General features: G+C 57.0%; 3 protein-coding genes across 5 annotated transcripts; 2 read left to right on the forward strand and 1 right to left on the reverse strand.

Moving 5' to 3' along the window:
* The first annotated feature begins 13 nt into the window (after positions 1-13).
* RETREG3 (reticulophagy regulator family member 3) lies at positions 14-8,371 on the forward strand. The gene is made up of 9 exons (XM_064473039.1): positions 14-344; positions 1,214-1,320; positions 2,556-2,586; positions 3,691-3,817; positions 4,532-4,616; positions 5,040-5,177; positions 5,678-5,757; positions 6,100-6,232; positions 6,765-8,371. The coding sequence occupies exons 1-9, from the start codon at positions 163-165 to the stop codon at positions 7,196-7,198; spliced, it is 1,317 nt and encodes a 438-aa protein (XP_064329109.1). The 5' UTR covers positions 14-162; the 3' UTR covers positions 7,199-8,371.
* Positions 8,372-8,806: 435 nt separating this feature from the next.
* PSMC3IP (PSMC3 interacting protein) lies at positions 8,807-11,403 on the forward strand. Its single transcript, XM_064473041.1, has 8 exons — positions 8,807-8,950; positions 9,037-9,143; positions 9,216-9,305; positions 9,373-9,484; positions 9,615-9,760; positions 10,226-10,279; positions 10,737-10,796; positions 10,908-11,403. Exons 1-8 carry the CDS (start codon positions 8,917-8,919, stop codon positions 10,965-10,967), a joined length of 663 nt encoding a protein of 220 aa, XP_064329111.1. The 5' UTR covers positions 8,807-8,916; the 3' UTR covers positions 10,968-11,403.
* Positions 11,404-11,625: 222 nt separating this feature from the next.
* MLX (MAX dimerization protein MLX) lies at positions 11,626-16,915 on the reverse strand. 3 transcript variants are annotated; one of them, XM_064473047.1, is made up of 8 exons: positions 16,875-16,915; positions 16,117-16,153; positions 15,839-15,928; positions 15,242-15,348; positions 14,881-14,980; positions 14,540-14,639; positions 13,921-14,122; positions 11,626-13,372 (listed from the first exon to the last, which is right to left on the reverse strand). In XM_064473047.1, the coding sequence occupies exons 3-8, from the start codon at positions 15,918-15,920 to the stop codon at positions 13,316-13,318; spliced, it is 648 nt and encodes a 215-aa protein (XP_064329117.1). In that variant the 5' UTR covers positions 15,921-15,928; positions 16,117-16,153; positions 16,875-16,915; the 3' UTR covers positions 11,626-13,315. The 3 variants fall into 3 exon arrangements, with proteins under 3 accessions (XP_064329117.1, XP_064329116.1, XP_064329118.1); XM_064473046.1 differs by lacking the exon at positions 16,875-16,915 and adding an exon at positions 16,524-16,618; XM_064473048.1 differs by lacking the exons at positions 16,117-16,153; positions 16,875-16,915 and adding an exon at positions 16,524-16,603.
* Positions 16,916-17,066: the final 151 nt, after the last annotated feature.

The raw sequence follows: 17,066 nt of genomic DNA on the forward strand, positions 1-17,066 counted from the left end.
ACCTCGCGGCGCCCCGGGCAGGGGGCGGTGAACGCGCCTGCGCCAATATGGCGGCGTCCAGCGCGGCCCCGCTTCCGGCGGCGGGGGCCGCCATGTCGGCGGCGGCTGGGCGCGCGCGCGCGGGCGCGCGGGGCAGCCGGATGTTGATGCCGTGAGGGAGCCATGGCGGCGGCGCCCACCGGCGGGCCCGGCGAGCGGCAGCGGCGGGTGCAGGCGCTGAGCGCGGCGCTGCGGGACCGCCTGGGGCCCTACGAGCCGCTGCTGAGCGCCGTGCAGGCCGCGCTGGTGTGGGAGCGGCCGGGCCGCAGCGCTCTGTGGTGGGCGGCGGCGCACGGCCTCTTCTGGTGAGCGGGCGGCGGCGGCGGGGCCCGTGCCGCGGCTGGCGGGCGGCGGGAGGCGGGCCGGGCTGCTGAGCGGGCCCTGTGGCGGAGAGGCCGCACAGCCCCGGGTGGGCTCCGCCGCGGCCCCTCGGTAGCGCGGGAGCCGTCGGGCCGCCCGGGGCTGCGGGGGTGTCGCTTCCCGCCGCGCTGTCCCGGCGGGCCGTCCCCCCGCGGCGGCGGGTCTCGGGTGGGCGCGGGCGGCCCAGGCTGGGGCTCGGAGGGGGCCAACGATCTGGGTCGTGCCCGCCGGCCCCTCCGCGGCCGCGGGGCTCGCTCCGGGCTCCCCCGTACCCCATCTCCCAGGAGCCGGTGGGCGAGTCCTTCCCGGGGACGCTCCCTCCGCTCTCCGCCGAACAGCCGGGACCTCCGCGCTGCTTGCGGCCAGCCCGAGAGCTTGAGGCCGTCACCTATTTCAGCAGATGGGAAGGAGCCTGGAAGTGCCGATGTCTGCTTCGGCTCCATCCCTCTCGGCATGTTTTCCCTGTTATCCAAAAGCATAAAACTAATCAGCAAACCCCGAACTGTCTGTGAACAGTGGAGGAAGGGCAGCAGGTTCTGCTCGCCTCTGACAGGTGAGCTGTAGAGCAGGGCTGTCCTGCTGGAACTGACAAGAGCAGATAAGGGTCCCTAAAGCAGCCTGATGGCAGCTGCCTGATAAGCTCCCTGCCAGGCAGCTCAGGCAGGCTGGATGCTGACTGATTAACACTTGTTCCTTTTCCTCTGGCTGTAACTTTTACTGAGTGACTGATTCTTTTTGAGTTAGTTTGCATTACCCCTTTTGCATGTGGCACACAGATCTGGTTGGTACCGATTTGTTTGTTTCTTCCCTGTAGGTTCTTTGCTTTGACTTCTCTTCGCTTGCTCTTCCTGGTTGCATTTACCCTTATAGTAGTAGTTTGCCTAGATCAGTGGAAGAACAGAATCTGGCCTGAAATTGGAGGTAAGTTGCAATGTTTGAGCTGATACCAGCAAATCAAGCACTGTTTTAGCTCTAGAAGTATATAGGCTCTGCACTGCCTGGAGTTAAAGAGTTAAAATCCTGCCGTTTTTGTGTTCTGAGTCTAGAAGCAGGCAGGAACACTGTAGGCATGTTCTTCCTGGATTTGGAAAATCCTAACCTGTATAAACATAAGAAGAGCTTTTCATGCTCGTGACACTGGTATTTGTCTCATAATCTTGAAACATCTGGTCTACGTGAACCAGTGCAGGCTTTCAAGCAGTGATTCACTTTCCGAGCATTCAGTACAAGAGCAAGAAATTGAAGCATATGTGGAATATATCTGGAGTTTTTCTCAATCTGTAGTAAACCAGCTTCATGTTTTAAGATGAAGATGAGTCCCAGCCTTGCTGTTGGGTAGAGATTTGTTTGAAAGGAGAGGCATCTTAACGGCTCTTCATGTTAGTCTAAAGTTAGTCTAAAGCTTTCAGTAAACAAAGCAGTTCTATCTGTCGTTTATTGTATTAATATACTCATGAATACTACCATTCTTAGCAGCTCAGGATTTCACTGGCTTTGCACGTACAGGTTGGTTTTGAAGCAGTGTGTATGGTTTGCATGCTCTCCGAGGTAGTTCCTAACTAACTAGCAAGTACAAGTCCCAGCTTTCTGCTTCAACGTGTACCCTCTGTAGTTCTTGGGAAGACATTAAAGCTTTCTTCAGTTCCTGGTGGCAGCTTGGCTCAGGCTCTGTAGCTGAAGTGATGAGGAAGTGTCTGTCTAGCTCCCTCATAACCTTGATTTCCATTTGTCAGGATAACTGGTACGCCCCTGGGTCACTTTGCAAATCCCAGCCTGGGTGAGAAAGTATCAAAAGACTCTCTGATGCCTCTCAGTAAGCAAGCTGTTCTTCCTTCACCACCTGGGTGTGTGCAGGGGAAGGGAGGGAGATCAAAGTGGTATTTTTTGCTAATACCTGTCACTCTAGCCAGAGCAGCCTTCCAGACAGTGCCTAACAAATACTGAGGAGCAACAGGGAGACTCTCTTGCAGTCTTGTGCCGTCACATGTACATGTTCAAAATGTGTTATGGAGTGATGCGTCTCTGGTTCTTAATTACAGCTAATGCCTTTTCCAGGTATTCCGCAGCTCTTTAAAGCTTTACTTAAATCCCAAGAGCTAAGCATTCTCATGGCAAATTCCTTGCAACTAATGTAGTGTCTGTTCTTAATATTTTAGTGGCAAGACCTGATGAATTAGACAATGACAGGTAGGAAACTAATTGAATCCTCTGCTGTTTGGTACTTTGCTGTGATATTGTGTAATTATTACCTGCATGTGCTTATGATGTTGGCTCCTCTGAGTGAGGAAGGAGGGAGGCGAAGGGAGCTACTTAGTGGAAGGAGGATGGAGCCCTGGACTCTGTCAAGCCATTGTGACAAGTTTTTGACTTGCCCAAGCCATTATGTAATACTTAATCTTTGCCTCATACTGACCTCCAATAATGCTTGCTTGAGTGTTGTAAAAATTCCCCTGCCACTTCCCCTCTGCACCTCTAAGAGGTGCTGCCTTAAAAGCAGTTCCTTTTGTACAGGCTTTCACTAGCAGGAGGACCCCTTTTTTTTTTGCAACTAATGAAGTCTTGTGAGACTCCATAAGGAATGTTTAATAGGCTTGTCCCAGAAGTTGTTACTGCATAGTTATGATCTGACTGCAGCATTAATAATGGGTTGAGAAGTGTTGGGGTGTTGGCTTACTAATAACACCTTCCTCTCTCTGGGCACACCTTTCTGCCTGCCTGTGCTGCCGAGCCGCGCTGGATGCTCAGCTCCTGATTAAATCACTTGAGCTGTTGCCAAATGACTTTTTTTTTGCAAGAGGCCCAGGTACAAAAGGAATTGCTTTCCTACCTTCAAGTTCTTGTGACTAGCACCAATAGATCTTGCCAAAGACAATGCCTCCGAAGTAGCTGAATGTATTAAGTAAGATACAAGGCTGCTTGTAAACCTCGTGTTGAATTCTTGGGGGTTGCAGTTGACCAAATAAATGCAGAAAAAGCAAATGGATTAGCTCGATTTGCTTCTGTACCGCCCCTTCCCTCCAGTAGTATAGAAACTAGTCTAAGCCCAAAGACTGAATGACTGAAATTACTGTTCCTTAGCTATTGTAGGAGAACTGTGACACTTCTAGAACAGTATGTAGAAGTGCTGCTTTTGGCAGGTGGTGTTTTGAAAGGCAGGCTGACCCTCATCTCTAGAGCCCAGCAGCTGGGGCAGAAGAGAAGGTAGTATTGAGACAAGTGTTTGGAACAAGTGACGTTTGCACTGATGTCGAGGTAGTAATATCTGTTCCCAAATTCCTCCCTTTGCTGCAGCTGGGGATACGTTCACCCTCGGCTGCTTGGAGTGCCAGAACTCTGTCACCATTTGGCTGAAGGATGGGTTGCTGGGGCCAACTTCTTAAGCAATCTCTTCATTTTCAAGAGGCAAAACCCTGGAAAGGTAATGTACAGACCTCAGCAAATAAAATGTTTGGTGTGGAGCCTCTGCTGACCACTAGTATCCCTTGTGGAGGTGTCCAGCGCTGGCGGAATGCGTTCAGACATGGGAGGTTACCTCAGGAGGTCTCCCACAACAACATGGCTATTAAGTGGTGGAGAGGAGTAGAAAGCACAGGCAGAATAATCAGGTTGTGGAGGAGGGAGGAGAAAACGAGTGTCGGCATGTTGATTGCACTAGTGAAGTGAAAACGTAGCTGCTCCTTCTGGAGGTTTCTAGTTTTTTAAAGTGTCTGTCAAACTCGTTGCCCTCATTGGATTTTAACAGCTTGGGAAAGTGTGTCACGGGTTTTTTTTCTTTCCTTTTCATTTTCTTAATCTTTTTGAGGCTTATGCAAAGAGGAACCTATAACATGGTGGAACCATCCTTTTCCTTTTCACCTCAAAGAGTTCTGTCTTCTTTAGCCTTTTCCTTGCTTTTAGTGTACCTGCTTTTAGGAAGCTCCCCATATTCTGAGGCCTTGGTGTGCTGCCTGTCACTCTGAAGCCAGACACCTGCTGGGTCTGTGCTAGTCCTAAAGCGGGTAGATGAATGCTAGGAAGGCTTCACTGTTGTTAGAATTACTACTTGACCTAGAATCTACAGAGAACAAGACAGTCAAGAACTGAGTGAATCCACCGCTTGACCTTGGAAACTCACTGTCTCCCATGTCTTCAGTTTTGCCTTCTAGCGTGTGGAGTCTTTACTTTCCTGGCTGTCCTCGGCCGGTATATCCCTGGACTCGTGCTCTCATACTTGCTGTGTAAGTAGATCTCTGTGCCAATACAGACTTACAAGTGAAAGGGGGTAGAGCTGAGTGGGACCTGAATGTCCGAGGGATGGGGCTCTTCACTCAAAAGGAAAGCTTGTGTGAATGGCTTTGAAATTTAAAATAATATATTCTGCCTGGAATGTGGTGGCTCTTGACCAGGACTCAAAGGTCTCTGGTCCGAAGAGAACATGTTTGAGCGCTCAGTAACTATAGATCTGAGCACTAACAGGCTGGCCTCTAAATTTTGTTAAATTGGCAGAGCTGATTGCACCAATTCTAACTGCCTCCCGCAACATTGCCTTCAGTACTCAGATCTTGTGTACTGTGTGTGTTCTACTGCATCGCAAAATGGGCAAGATGCTTGCCGAGTAGCATCCTGAACAAACTTCTAATCAGCATTCCCACTTACCTCAGTGCTCTTCATCCTGCTGTGGCCCCTTGCTGTGTACCACAGACTGGGGCAGCGCATGTACATGAAGCTGGAGCCAGCTCTGCAGCGGCTGGATTTCAGCGTTCGAGGCTACATGATATCAAAGCAGCGGGAGAAGCAACGTAAGTTTCTGTACTATGTGTCTGACCCTTGGTGCCTGAAGCAGCCTGTGAATCGAGCCCCTGGTCTCGGGTGGGATCGGGCTGCATGTATGGCATGGCAGTCGCTCCAGCGCCCTTGGCGAGTGCTTGCCACCGCTTTGGGAGGGAAGCGAGGCAGCTCCGCCTCCGCAGGCGTCTCCCAGTTAGCAGTTGGTGTAAGCTCTTCACGGTGCTAAACCGCTCCGTTTCTCAGCTGCCAGAACTGTGTGTTCCATATTGCAGTTGCACTTAAAAAAGGAAGGACTCGGTGCCAGGTAGCTGCTAAACATGTTCATCTCAGCAAAAGTCCTGCAGCAGCCCAAGTCAGAAATGATCATGTTGCTCTGCAGTGGAACAATGCATGCTGTGTGATGTTATGTCCAAACTTGCCAGTTTAGGGTTTTCCTGCTCAGCAGTAGGCTGGTTCCATACAGAACCCTGTCCTAGCAGCAATAATAAGCTTTGACTCTGGTTTCTGGCAGTGCGTTGCCGATCCCTTAATCAGGAGGCTGTGGATGATGGGAGCGACAGCGAAGAGGAGCTTGCCGCATTCTGTCCAAAGGTAACAAAGCATCTCTGAAATAGAAGAGCTCAGCTGAATAGAACAAACGCGTGGCACTGTGTGGACACGCAGTGCACAGCCCTGTACCCAGCACACTGAAAAATCAGGATGTTCTCCTTTTAAAGAGGTTTTTCCTGTTGTGTCTCACTCAAGTATGTCCAGTGCTGCTTGTACCAGCTACAGTCTCCTAGGCCAGGCAGCAAAGTGTGAAATGAGCCTCAGATACCAGCCTCCCATGAGGACTGGGTTTAACTGGTGGCCACTGGATCATGTGTTTCATCTTGAGGTTCAGGAATAAGCTTTCGAGTATTGATGTTTTCGATTTTATCTCCTATTTCAAAGCTGGATGACTCGGTGGTCGCCAAGGAACTAACCATCTCTGACTCGGAGCATTCAGACGCTGAGGTTTCCTACACTGAGAACGGGATGTTTAACCTTTCGAGGGGCCAGACTCCCCTGACAGAGGGATCGGAAGGTGAGAGGAAGCGGGCAGTTTCTGGAAGGTGTGGAATGCCGTGCAGGTGTGATGGGTAGGAGGGAGGATGCATTCGATGCTTTCTGTCCTTGAGGCGTAGCTGTTTGATGTCTGTCTTGCTGGCTAAGATGAGATGCAACTACCTGTTTTTACAGAACTGATGAGCTTCCTTCTTAATTGCTGTGGTGCTTTAGTAGAGCAATGACAGCTGCTCTTCAAAGGCAGATCCAGCTCTGCCAGTCTCTGGCTGTAGGGGTACAGGCTGCACTGCAAAGTCTGGGTGTGGGGGTGTTTTCCTCTGGCAGGAGGTGTCTGGTTCAGCATCTGCATTCCTTGCGAGTGAACCAGGAGGTCAGCAGGCATCCCACCTCCCCAATACCTGTGTGAGGGGGAGATTAAAGAGCGTTTGGTCTGTGAGATGACAAGAGACGGTCTGTCTTGGGGAGGTAATGGCCTTTTGTGTGCTGTGCTGCCCTTGCTGGCAGGGTGTTTGGTGTGGACTGTGCATTTAAAGCGCTTTCTCCTCCTGTAGACCTGGATGGTCACAGTGACCCAGAAGAATCTTTTGCCAGGGATCTCCCTGACTTCCCTTCCATAAACCCAGAAGCAACTGGCATAGATGACGAAGATGACACCAGCATTGGGATCCCGAGTCTGGCTTACCGCTCACAAGTAACAGAAGATCTGCATCTCCCATACGACCTGGAAGAATCTGGCACACTGCCATCTGTACAGAATCTTCCTAACAACATAGCGGGATTTGTCACCAGGGGGATGATACAGCTTGCACTGTCTGGAGCCCCTCAGCCAGGCCCCTCACGCAGCGACAATCCCCAGAGAGGCGCAAAGACTTATCTTAGAACGGCCAGCTCAGACTTGGACACTGATGCGGAAGGGGATGACTTTGAACTGCTGGATCAGTCCGAGCTGAACCAGCTGGATCCTGCTGGCTCACGGGGCCAGTAAGCAATCCCAGCACTTCCCTCTGGTTTTCTGTTGTGCATCGTGGAGGGGAATCCTGGAAGGAAAAGCCTTGCACAGTTATCTAGATCGTCTCCTGTGTGAGTATGAGTGACATGACAGCCAGTCCTGGCTAGGAACACCACTGTGACTTGTGACTCTGTAGCCTCGCTTGGATTTTAAAATCAACTACACTGGTAATTCATAGGGAAAAGACGTTGATGTGATAGCTCCACAATCACCCATGCGTTGCCCTGCACTGTCTGCCAGGATGCTGCTTGCTCCAAACTTCCTCACCTAAGACAATAAATCTGGTGTCTGCAGCTCTAGAGACTGACTTAGCATCGCCAAGGACAATCTTGAAGCTGACCTTCCGGGGCTGATGCATAACCAGGTGAACAGGACTGTTTTTCCCCTCAGACTTAGCGTCTGGGACTTGATCCTATTCTGTCTTTAAGACAACCATTCCCTGCTCCTAAAATGTGCACAGAATCCAAGTCTTCTTTCCCAGCAATATCCAGCTCCGGGTTGAAACAAACCCCTTGCTCCTGTTGTGGACACGATGGCTTACAGCCACGATGTTTGTACTTGCGATGACCACTCATCACCGGTTCCAGCTTTCTAGTGATGCTATTTTGTAAGAGACGTAATGGCAATAAGACATCTACTGTGATGACTAGAGTCCTGCAAAGAACATCTACGTGTGGCAGCTGCTCTTGTGTTGCTTTCCTAAAATAACAGACTAACACTTGGCTAAACCCCCCCCCCGGTGCTCCTCAGCGCACGTTTGCGTGGACAGCGGCAATGCTGCGCCTCCCCCGACGCTGCCTCTTGGGGAACTGCTCAGGGAGGGGGTTTCTGGAGGAGGGAAGAGGTGGAGCAGCTCTGCCCAGCCAGTTTTGTTCTTGCCCTGGGGACAGCCTGCTGCTTCCCAGCCTGGTGCAGGCGAGATCCCACCAGTAGGAACCGAACAGGGGACACCAGCCCAAGCCACCAGTGACCGAAGAGCTTGTGCCCGTTGCGGTCCTGTAAACAAACCAGCAGCCTACAGGGGAGTGACGTCCTGAACCTGGATGGCCCCGTCCCTCCACCCCACTGAGCCTTTCCATTGCTTTTTCTAAGCCATAGAACCTGATTCTGATCATTTTGTGCAGCAAAGAACGTACCTCTTCAGGGAAACCCCTTGATCTGCTTCTTTTTGTCTAAATCTGCTTGCCTGAAAGCTTTGGCTGCTCGTGCTGCGCCGGGGCTGTGCTCGGGCGGGGGTGGCTGTCCTCAGCCCCGGGTGGGGTGGGGGGGCCGTTACAGGTTATGGGGTAGCGGGTGAGCCTCTGCGCTGGCCGGGCATGGCCCCGCCGCCCTGCCCTGCGGTGCCCGCGGCAGCCGGGCGGGGAGGGGCCTGTGGCCAGCGCCCTGCCGCTTTAGGGCCGGTTCCTTCCCCCCGCCCCCAGGCCCGGCGCTCTCCAGCCGCCGCTTCGCACCGCGGGGCCGGGCTTGGCCGCGCCGGGGGGCGCCGCGCTCGGGGCGGAGTGGGCGGGTCCTCCGGCCCGCGGGGGGGCGCTGCTGCCGCCGCAGGGCCGAGCCCAGCCCAACCTCCTTGGGGCGTGGCGTCGACTCCGCCGCCAATCGGAGTGCGACGGTCTTCCTTTCTCCCCGATTGGTGGAGAGCGGAGAGGCGCGCCGGAAGTGCGTCGCTGCCGCCGGCCGGGAGCGGAGAGCGGAGGATGAGCAAAGGCCGTGAGGGCCCCGCGGCGGGCGGTGAGTGAGCGCAGGGCGGACCCCGCCGGTCCCCGCCCTCCCGGGGCGGCCCCGGCGGGCGCGGTGATCGGTGCGCTGTCCCGCAGGAGGCGCCGCCGCCGTCCTGCTGCGGTATCTGCGGGAGCAGAACCGGCCGTACAGCGCCCAGGACGCCTTCGGGAACCTGCAGCGGGAGCACGGGCTGGGCAAGGCGGTGAGCGGGGCCGGGCGGGGGGCGCGGGGCGCGCCGGGGCGCGGGGCCCGGCTGACGGCGCGTGTCCCGCAGGCCGTGGTGAAGGCGCTGGAGCAGCTGGCGCAGCAGGGCCGTGTCCGTGAGAAGGCCTACGGGAAGCAGAAGATCTACTTCGCCGACCAGGTGAGCCCCGGCCGCGGGCACCGTCCCCGCTGCCCCGCCCCTGCGCTGACCCACCGCCTCGCCGCAGGAGCAGCTCCCAGCCGCCAGCGATGCGGAGCTCCGCGGCCTGGATGGGGAGATCGCCACGCTTTCCACCAAAGTGCAGGCGCTGCAGCAGAGCTGCCGGCAGATGGAGGCAGGTGAGTGTTCCCTGCCTGCCCGGCCAGCCCCCTGCTGCACCAGGAGCAGCTGGGGGGCCCGTAGGCATGGGCAGCTGTGCCCTGGCTGCCAGGCTGTTGGCCTTGCTGGTGATCGGTGCCTCCCTCCCAGAGCTGAAGGACCTGAACAGCTCCATGACAACCCCTGAGATGGCCAGAGAGGTTGAGGAGTTGAGGAAGGACTGTGCAAGTTACACAGACAAACTGGAGAGGATTAAGTCTGCCACCAACCATGTGACCCCAGAAGAGAAAGAGAAGGTAAAGAGCTGCCAGGGCTGAGCCAAGCACCAGCAGCAGAGCCCGGGCCAGGGCTGGGCCAATTGTACCAAACCCTTAGCCGGGTTACCTGGTCCCCAATCCAACTGACACCGGTACGACAGAGGCAGGGGCTTGTGTGGGACCTGGACTGCTCCACGGAGCCTGTTTGCGAGCCTCAGCTCTGTGTGCAGTGGTGATGATACTCAGGGTGTCTTTAGGAAAAGCCTGAGCTGCCTCTTCCCTGTAAACCTTTGCTTTGGGCAGTCACCTACCACTTGGTTAATTCATCGTTTCGCTGTCTCAGGTGATCAGTTTCACAACCCGCAGGGGCTTTGTGAGCCACTTGTGCTTTTAAATAACCCCCTGTCCATAGCTGGGGCTGCTGGTGTATCCTTGTTGCACCAGGCGCTTCTGTCTCAAGCAGCTGCTGCATGGCTGGTTCTCGTTTTGTCTCGCTGTTTGCAGGTCTGTAGCGAGCAGAAGCTGTACTGCAAGGAGTGGCGGAGGAGGAAGAGAATGGTAACAGTCGTGCCATTGAGCGGGGTGGGTGCGCAGCGCTGCGGAGGGGGTGGTGACAGTCCTGGGAAGACAATGGGTGACGTTGGCACCCTGAGGGGGATGTGGGGTCTGTTGAGCAGCTCAGGCAGCGGCACCTGTTCAGGCCAAGTGCCTTCCCGCTGCTGAGTGAGGAGACTCAGGCGAAAGCTGTAGCTGTGGAGCAGCGGCTGTGTGGGTTTGGGGCAGTAAGTGGGTACCAAAGTGATCCCCTGGGAAAAAGCTGTGTCACTGCAGAGCTCTGCATGTCCTCGGGAGACAAAGCAGACTCTCCGTGCCTTGGAGGTGGCTGCTCCCATGCTGTCACCTGAGCTTGTGACACCGCTGCAGGGGACAGTCCGTGAGCACTGTAGTGGGGCTGCGTGGTGCTGGCAGCTGAGCACGGCCACCCTGCAGCCCTCACGGTGCCCCTTCTCACCAGGCGACCGAGCTGCTGGAGGCCATTCTGGAGGGGTACCCCAAAAGCAAGAAGCAATTCTTTGTAAGTGCTCCCAGCCTAGGCTCATCCCCATGCCCCTGGGTGGTGGCAGTGGCTCTGCCTGTGCTGCTGGGCCGCAGCCACCACTCTGCTCTGACACTCTGTGTTGTACAGGAGGAGGTTGGGATAGAGACAGATGAGGACCATAACATCACGCTGCCGGCAGCTGTGTGAGGCGCTGAGGGAGTCTGTGCCCCGGGGAGGGGAAGGAGCTAATCCTGAAACTCAGCTGTTGGGTTATTTGGGTTTTTTTTTCATTCTCCTCTTTTTGCAGGGCTTGGGCTGGTCCTGTATATTTCTATGCGTTTGTTCTAAAATGCTTTGCAGCTGGAAGGGTGGCTGGAGGGAGTGACTTGGCACTGAGCCCTCTCAGTCTCACTTGCAGAGGGAATGTTATTTCTTCCTGCCCTTTGGGGCCACGGGCAGGCATCCTCATGGGACTGTGTAGGGGAAGGTGTAAGTACTCTGTTGTAGAGTCCCTGGTTTTCCAGTAAGAAGAGGAAGCGAGTGCCTTGTGGCTGCAATGCTCTATGTGTGTTTCAGCCACTGCCCCCAGTACGAGTGATGGATACGGAGAATATGGTCCATTAAACCCCATGCTTTTCTTTCAGCAGTGCTTTGCTGTGGCTTTTTTCTCTGTTCAGAGGGTGTCAGGGCAGGCTTTGGGCTCAAGGTCTCAGCAGCCCTGAGGGGTGGGGAAGGCAAGAGCCAGGAGAGGGTAACTTGAGTCACAACAGCTGGGCTGGGCTCCCAGAAAGTGCCTGCCTGTCTCTGGTCAGCTCTAGGGGAAGGCACCAGAAACTCCACAACAGAAATAAATGCAGAAAAATCATTAGAACATTCAGCAAAATTTATTTAATTACTTTTCACAATAGAAAAATACGTTGCTTTCACATGTGAGGTCTGTAAAACTCCATGTCCTCCTCCCAAGGCAAGAGGCAGCTTCTGGTAGAGCAGCTCCAGGGGGTCAGTCTGTGCCCCTTGTTCAGCCGCAGAGCCCTAACCGTAACCTGCTCACCCACGAGAGAGGGTCTTCTTCATCACAAAGCAACATTTTCCAGGCAAGACACAGCTGACCCTGTGCGTGTTTTATTGGTGATGTGGTTCACCCCAGGGCTCCCATTGCATTGAAAAGGGCACCCGAAGGCAGGGTTTGAAGAATAATTCTGTATAAAAATCACACCCCACCGCCACCCCAGAATGGGTTCTTGGGGCATGGGGAGGGTAGAAGCTTAAACATTCTCATGCTGCAGCGTTCAAACTACATAATCTGGAGCTGAGTGCTACCTCATCACCAGTGGAAAAACAGTGTAAAAATAAATACCCGCTACCCGTGGGGCGGGAGCGTGAACATGAGTACAGAGAACTCCTGCTGCCGGTGTCACCGCGCTGGAGGAGCACCGGTACAATCGCTCTGGGCGGTGAATACCCATCGCTTGGGCAGTGGCTACACCACGCTGCAAAGCGCTGGCCAAAGCCACGACCAACTGCTGACAGCAACAGGACATGACAGGCTAAGAAGTGTCCCAGAGAGCATCTGTCTGCAAAGCTGACACTGATACTACGTCAGGGTGATTTCAGTGATTTATAAAAACAAAAAGCAAAGCAAATCAAGGCTGCTTATGTGTATGTATGGATCTATAGGGAAGGGCTAAGGCGGTGCGGCGAGGGCCCGTGGCAGCACTGTGCTACAACTACCGAACTACCTTCCTGTTCAGCACGGCCACATTAAAACGCGCAGCCAGATGAAGCCAGGCACAGCTGAGCGCTCACCCGTGCAAGCAAGAAGAGCCTGCCAGAAAGCTCGCACCTGTCTCCCTGTCAGGGGAACTATGGCTACAGTGGAAGAGGTCAGGTTTTAGCATGTCCCCAGCGGATGCCGCCAGCTCTGCACCGAGGAGATTGTGGCTGCGCCGCGTAAACATCTCCCTGGCAGCGATGGGCCCATCCCTCAGCCAGCTCTGCCAGGCTTCCCCAAAGCATCTACACAACTTGAGAAGCCCGCCCTGTAAGAGCTGCTTCAGAGGGAGGTATGAGAAAGCCCACATTTACAGGATAAGCCTATTTCTAGTCTGTTTTACTAGAAACCAACAGCTCTTGGCATGCGTTCTTGTTTCATTCCCCCTCCCCTGGGGTCAGAAGGGGTTGTATCAGCGGCCTGAGGTTACGGAGCAGATCTGCTCCACAGCAGAGAGTCAGTGGCACAGGCAAACCCGCCGTGCCTGCCTAAGCTAAGGACTCTCTGGCACCTTAAATGACCTCTACTCAACACACGCTTTTCCCCCCCCACCTTTGCTAAGTCCCTACAAATATTTGGTAACATTGACTGTGACAGTACCTGTGGAGCAGAGGTGGCTGCACAGCCTCGTTTTGGTTTCGTAGTTAATACAATAAATAATTCAGAGAAGCTTTAAGAACAGCCCCAAGGGAGACAGCCCAGTCCCCCAGGCAGGAGATGCCCTGTCCCCACGGGCGCAGAGGCAGCAGCAGCCCCGGAGCCGCTGGCACTGCACGGGGAAGCCTCAGTAGAGCTGACTCTTCAGTTGGTGCAGGACCCCGATCACAATGTCCCGCAGCGTCTGGGGCAGAGAGGAGACACAGTCAGTTGTTCCAGTGGCAGAACAGCCCATCCCTCGTGAGCTGCTCCCGCAAGAGCCTAGGCCACATGCCACAGGCAGCTCCTCCGGTCACGGCGCTGGAGCTGGCACACGTGGTGCCAAACACCACCGCACCTGTATGGGAAACGCTCCTGCCTCTGCTCCTGGGCTGCAGGACCTCAGGCAGCTGCAGCAAGGCAGGGACCCGGCCCCACCTGAGTGCCTGCCCCCCTCAGAGGCTTCTTAATTCCCAGAAAACCTTTAGGTGTCCTGAGGGAGCAACGGGGACCAAGCAGGACTTCCCTTCTGAACCCTATTTCACCCAGTCCAGCAGCTGGAGGGGAAGAGGCCGGAGCTCAGGCACTGTCTCCCATCCCCACTATGCCCCTGCCCAGCACCGGTCACGTGCTGCCCTGTTGGAAGCCCCAGAGGAGGGGAGAGCGAACCCAGCCCTGCGCTCCAGCTGGGCGCAGGTGTGTGCAATGGCCTCTGCCCCATTTCCCTCTGCCATCGCAGCAGCTCCCGCTTACCTGGGGCTTGCAGTGCTCCTCAATCCAGCTGAAGACACAAGCAGAGAGCTCCTGAAAACTCGTTACTGAGACGGAGGCGTTAAAGGACTGGAACAGGGAATCCATAATGCCTTGGAAAACATTGAACTTCACCTCATCAGAGACCTGGTCCTTCCCCTCATTCGGGTTGTCCTGATGAGCTTTCACAATCTGCTCGTAGTTCCTGAAACACGTTCAGCAGCAGAGTGAGGCCTCCCACCCCCAGCTTCCGCCCAGCTGCGGGGACAGAGCTCGCTGCCTGTCACTGGCCATTGAGAGCGGCTGCAGGGATGGGGAGGACAAGAGATTGCGGAAGATCCTGCAAGTAAACAAACACTGGGAAGCTGCAGCCTCTCCTGACTCTGGGAGCAGATTCAAGTTCTGACCCAGATCCACCTTCATACTAAACTCCACCAACTGACTCAAGACAGACCCACACTAACGAGCCGCAGGAGGAGAAATGATGACAGCAGGCAGGGACAGACTTGGTACTCCAGGTACCAGGCTGTCTGCAAAGCAGAGTGCACCCACAGAGCCTTGAAAGGACAGGGGGGGAAAACAGCAGAGACAAGCGGGCAGCAACCCACAGCTCTTCCCTTACACTTTCATGATCTTCAAAGCCATCACGTCTTTCCTGAGGGTAGAAACTTCCTCCTCTTGCTTCTTCTTTTCCTTGTGCAGGAACTGGATGTAGTCAATGGCTGAGCATGAAAATACAGAGTGAGGATTTGAGAGCACACAGAAGGTGCCGGAGCCTGGGCAGCATCAGCTCCCAGCTGCCCTGGTTCTCCTTGGGGAGGTGGGTGGCTGGAGGTGGCCAGCACCTGGGCTCCCCCAGAGCATCATCACACCAGAAGGTCCCAAAGTGCTGAACCTCCATGCTGCATGGCTCTAGCAAGGTGTGATAGCATGCCTTTCCCTCTCCCCACCCTCAGGACTCACTTTTCTGGAGAACGATGGCCTTGCTCGGCTTCTGGAAGCCTATGGAGAAATCCTGCTGCTCACAGGTGGGGACGATGGCCTGCAAGTCATCGTAGCCTTTCTGTGGGGAAGCAGAGCCGCAATGCGTGTATTTGGAATTCAGTGGTGTGAGGCTGGTTGTTTCAAACAATGTCAAATCCCAACTCCCACCACGCAACCAGCCAGAGCCAAGGTGGCTGCCAGCTCACTTGCTTCTGGAGAGGATAGATTGAGCAGCAAAATAAAGGGGAAGGTGCTGAAAACAGCAGGGTGTCGGGTGCCGCAGGGCCCTGGGAACCAGCGGGTCGCTGCGCTCTGACAGCACAGGCAGCCTCTCGGTTACCTTGATGGCGTATCGCCTCTTCTGCTCCGCCTGGGTGTGCGCCCGCCTGCGCCGGTCCTTGTACGACTCCTTGTAGGCCTCCTGGTGATAATCGCTGTCCTCATCATCTGCGCGGAGAGAACTCGCGTGAGTGTGAAGAAGCCCGACTGGTGAGCTCCAAAGCATGGGGCGCAGAGGCACACGGAGGGGATGACAGGTTGAGGTGCCAGCTGGGCTCCCCCCAGTCCTGCTGCCCTGCAGGCCACCACGGCCAGGCCCAGGACAGCCCCGTGCCCCCGGGACAGCAATCAGCTCCGGCAGACACTCTGAGAGGCCCTGCCAACCCTCTCCCTTTCCCGTGGAGCTGGGCAGGAGGAAGACGCCTGCAGCTCCCTTGGGAAGCTGCCACAACCTGACCGATTCCCTGCTCCAAACGCTGCTGGAAACCGCGACAGCCCGACGCTGTTCCCCGCCACCGTCCCCCCACCCAGGGGTGGGAACCCTGCCCAGCCGGGAAGAGAGGCAGCCGCAGCGCAGGGCGAGAGCTGGAAGCCCTGCTACGTGCCGGGCACCCCAGTGAGCAGAAGGACCCACAGAGAACAAACCCCACGGGTCTACCTGTGTTGGGGACAGAGGAGGCGCTGGTGGAGCCGATGCTGTTGGCTCGTGACACTATGCTCCCCTTCCTGGCGTTCTCCATAAAGAGCGCTGGAAGAAGAGGTGTCACGGGGTAAGTGACAAACCCAGGGCCTGCGACCAGGCGCTGAGGGGGTGAGGAGGGGAGGGGAGGGGAGGGGAGGGTCGCCAGGCAGCCCCCCGTCACCGTCAGGCTCACGGCAAGCGGCTGCCGCGGCTGCGCGGGGGCGTCCCGGGGCCGGGGGCTGCCGGGCACCTACCCGAGTCCAGGCCATTGTCGCTGTAGGCTGCGTCCACCTTGCGCGGGGCCGGCGGAGCGGCGGCGGGCGGGAGGAGAGACGTCAGCTGGGCGGAGGCAGCGAACGGCGGCCCCCGCGCCCCGGCCCGGGCCCCCCCGGAGCCCCCCCCCGGTACCCGGGAGCTCGGGCCGCCCAAAGAGCACCCCCCGCCCCGCCAGCTGCGGGCCCCGCGCGCTCAGTCGCCTTTGGCCTCTGCCCCTCGGGCTCTCCCCGACCCTTCACCCTCCACCCGGCGCCCGCCCCGCTCGCCCTCGGCCCCGCCGCTGCCGCCCCGGCCCGGCGCCCCCGCCCGCAGCCCCGGGCCCGGAGCGCCCTGAGCGGCGCCCATCCGGCCCGACCCCGCTCCCGGCCCCGGCGAAGGGACCCACCTTCCCCCACGAGTCCTCGGCGGCGGCGCCGGGCGGCTCCGCCATCTTCCGCCCGCCCCGGTCATGTGACCGCCGCGGGGGACGACGCGAAACGCGGGGGGGGCGCCCCGCGCCGCCAGGGGGCGCCCGCGCCGCCACCGCCCCGCGCCGCCAGGGGGCGCCCGCGCCGCCACCGCCCCGCGCCGCCAGGGGGCGCCCGCGCCGCCACCGCCCCGCGCCCGGCCAATGCCCGGCGCCTCCGTAACCGCCCCGACGTCAGGGTGACGCAGGAGCGCCGGGACCGGGTCAGAGTCCGCCGCCCGCGGGGATCCCGGCCCCGCCACTGCGAGCCGGGGGGCCCCGGTGTCCTACCGCGGGCGGGCAGAAGGTCCCGGAGGGGGGCTGCCGGTCCCGCCGCCCCGCACCTACCGGCCCCGCCTTCCCTGCACCAGCCCCAAAGCACCGCCCGGCCCCGCCTCCCCCGCAGCGGCCGCCCCGCACTGCCCCGCCGCGGAGCTGCTGCCGGTGAGGCGTCGGGGGGCGAAGCCGAGGCACGTTTATTGC

Source organism: Phalacrocorax carbo, chromosome 25, assembly GCF_963921805.1.
Source record: "Phalacrocorax carbo chromosome 25, bPhaCar2.1, whole genome shotgun sequence".
Taxonomy (NCBI): Eukaryota; Metazoa; Chordata; class Aves; order Suliformes; family Phalacrocoracidae; genus Phalacrocorax; species Phalacrocorax carbo.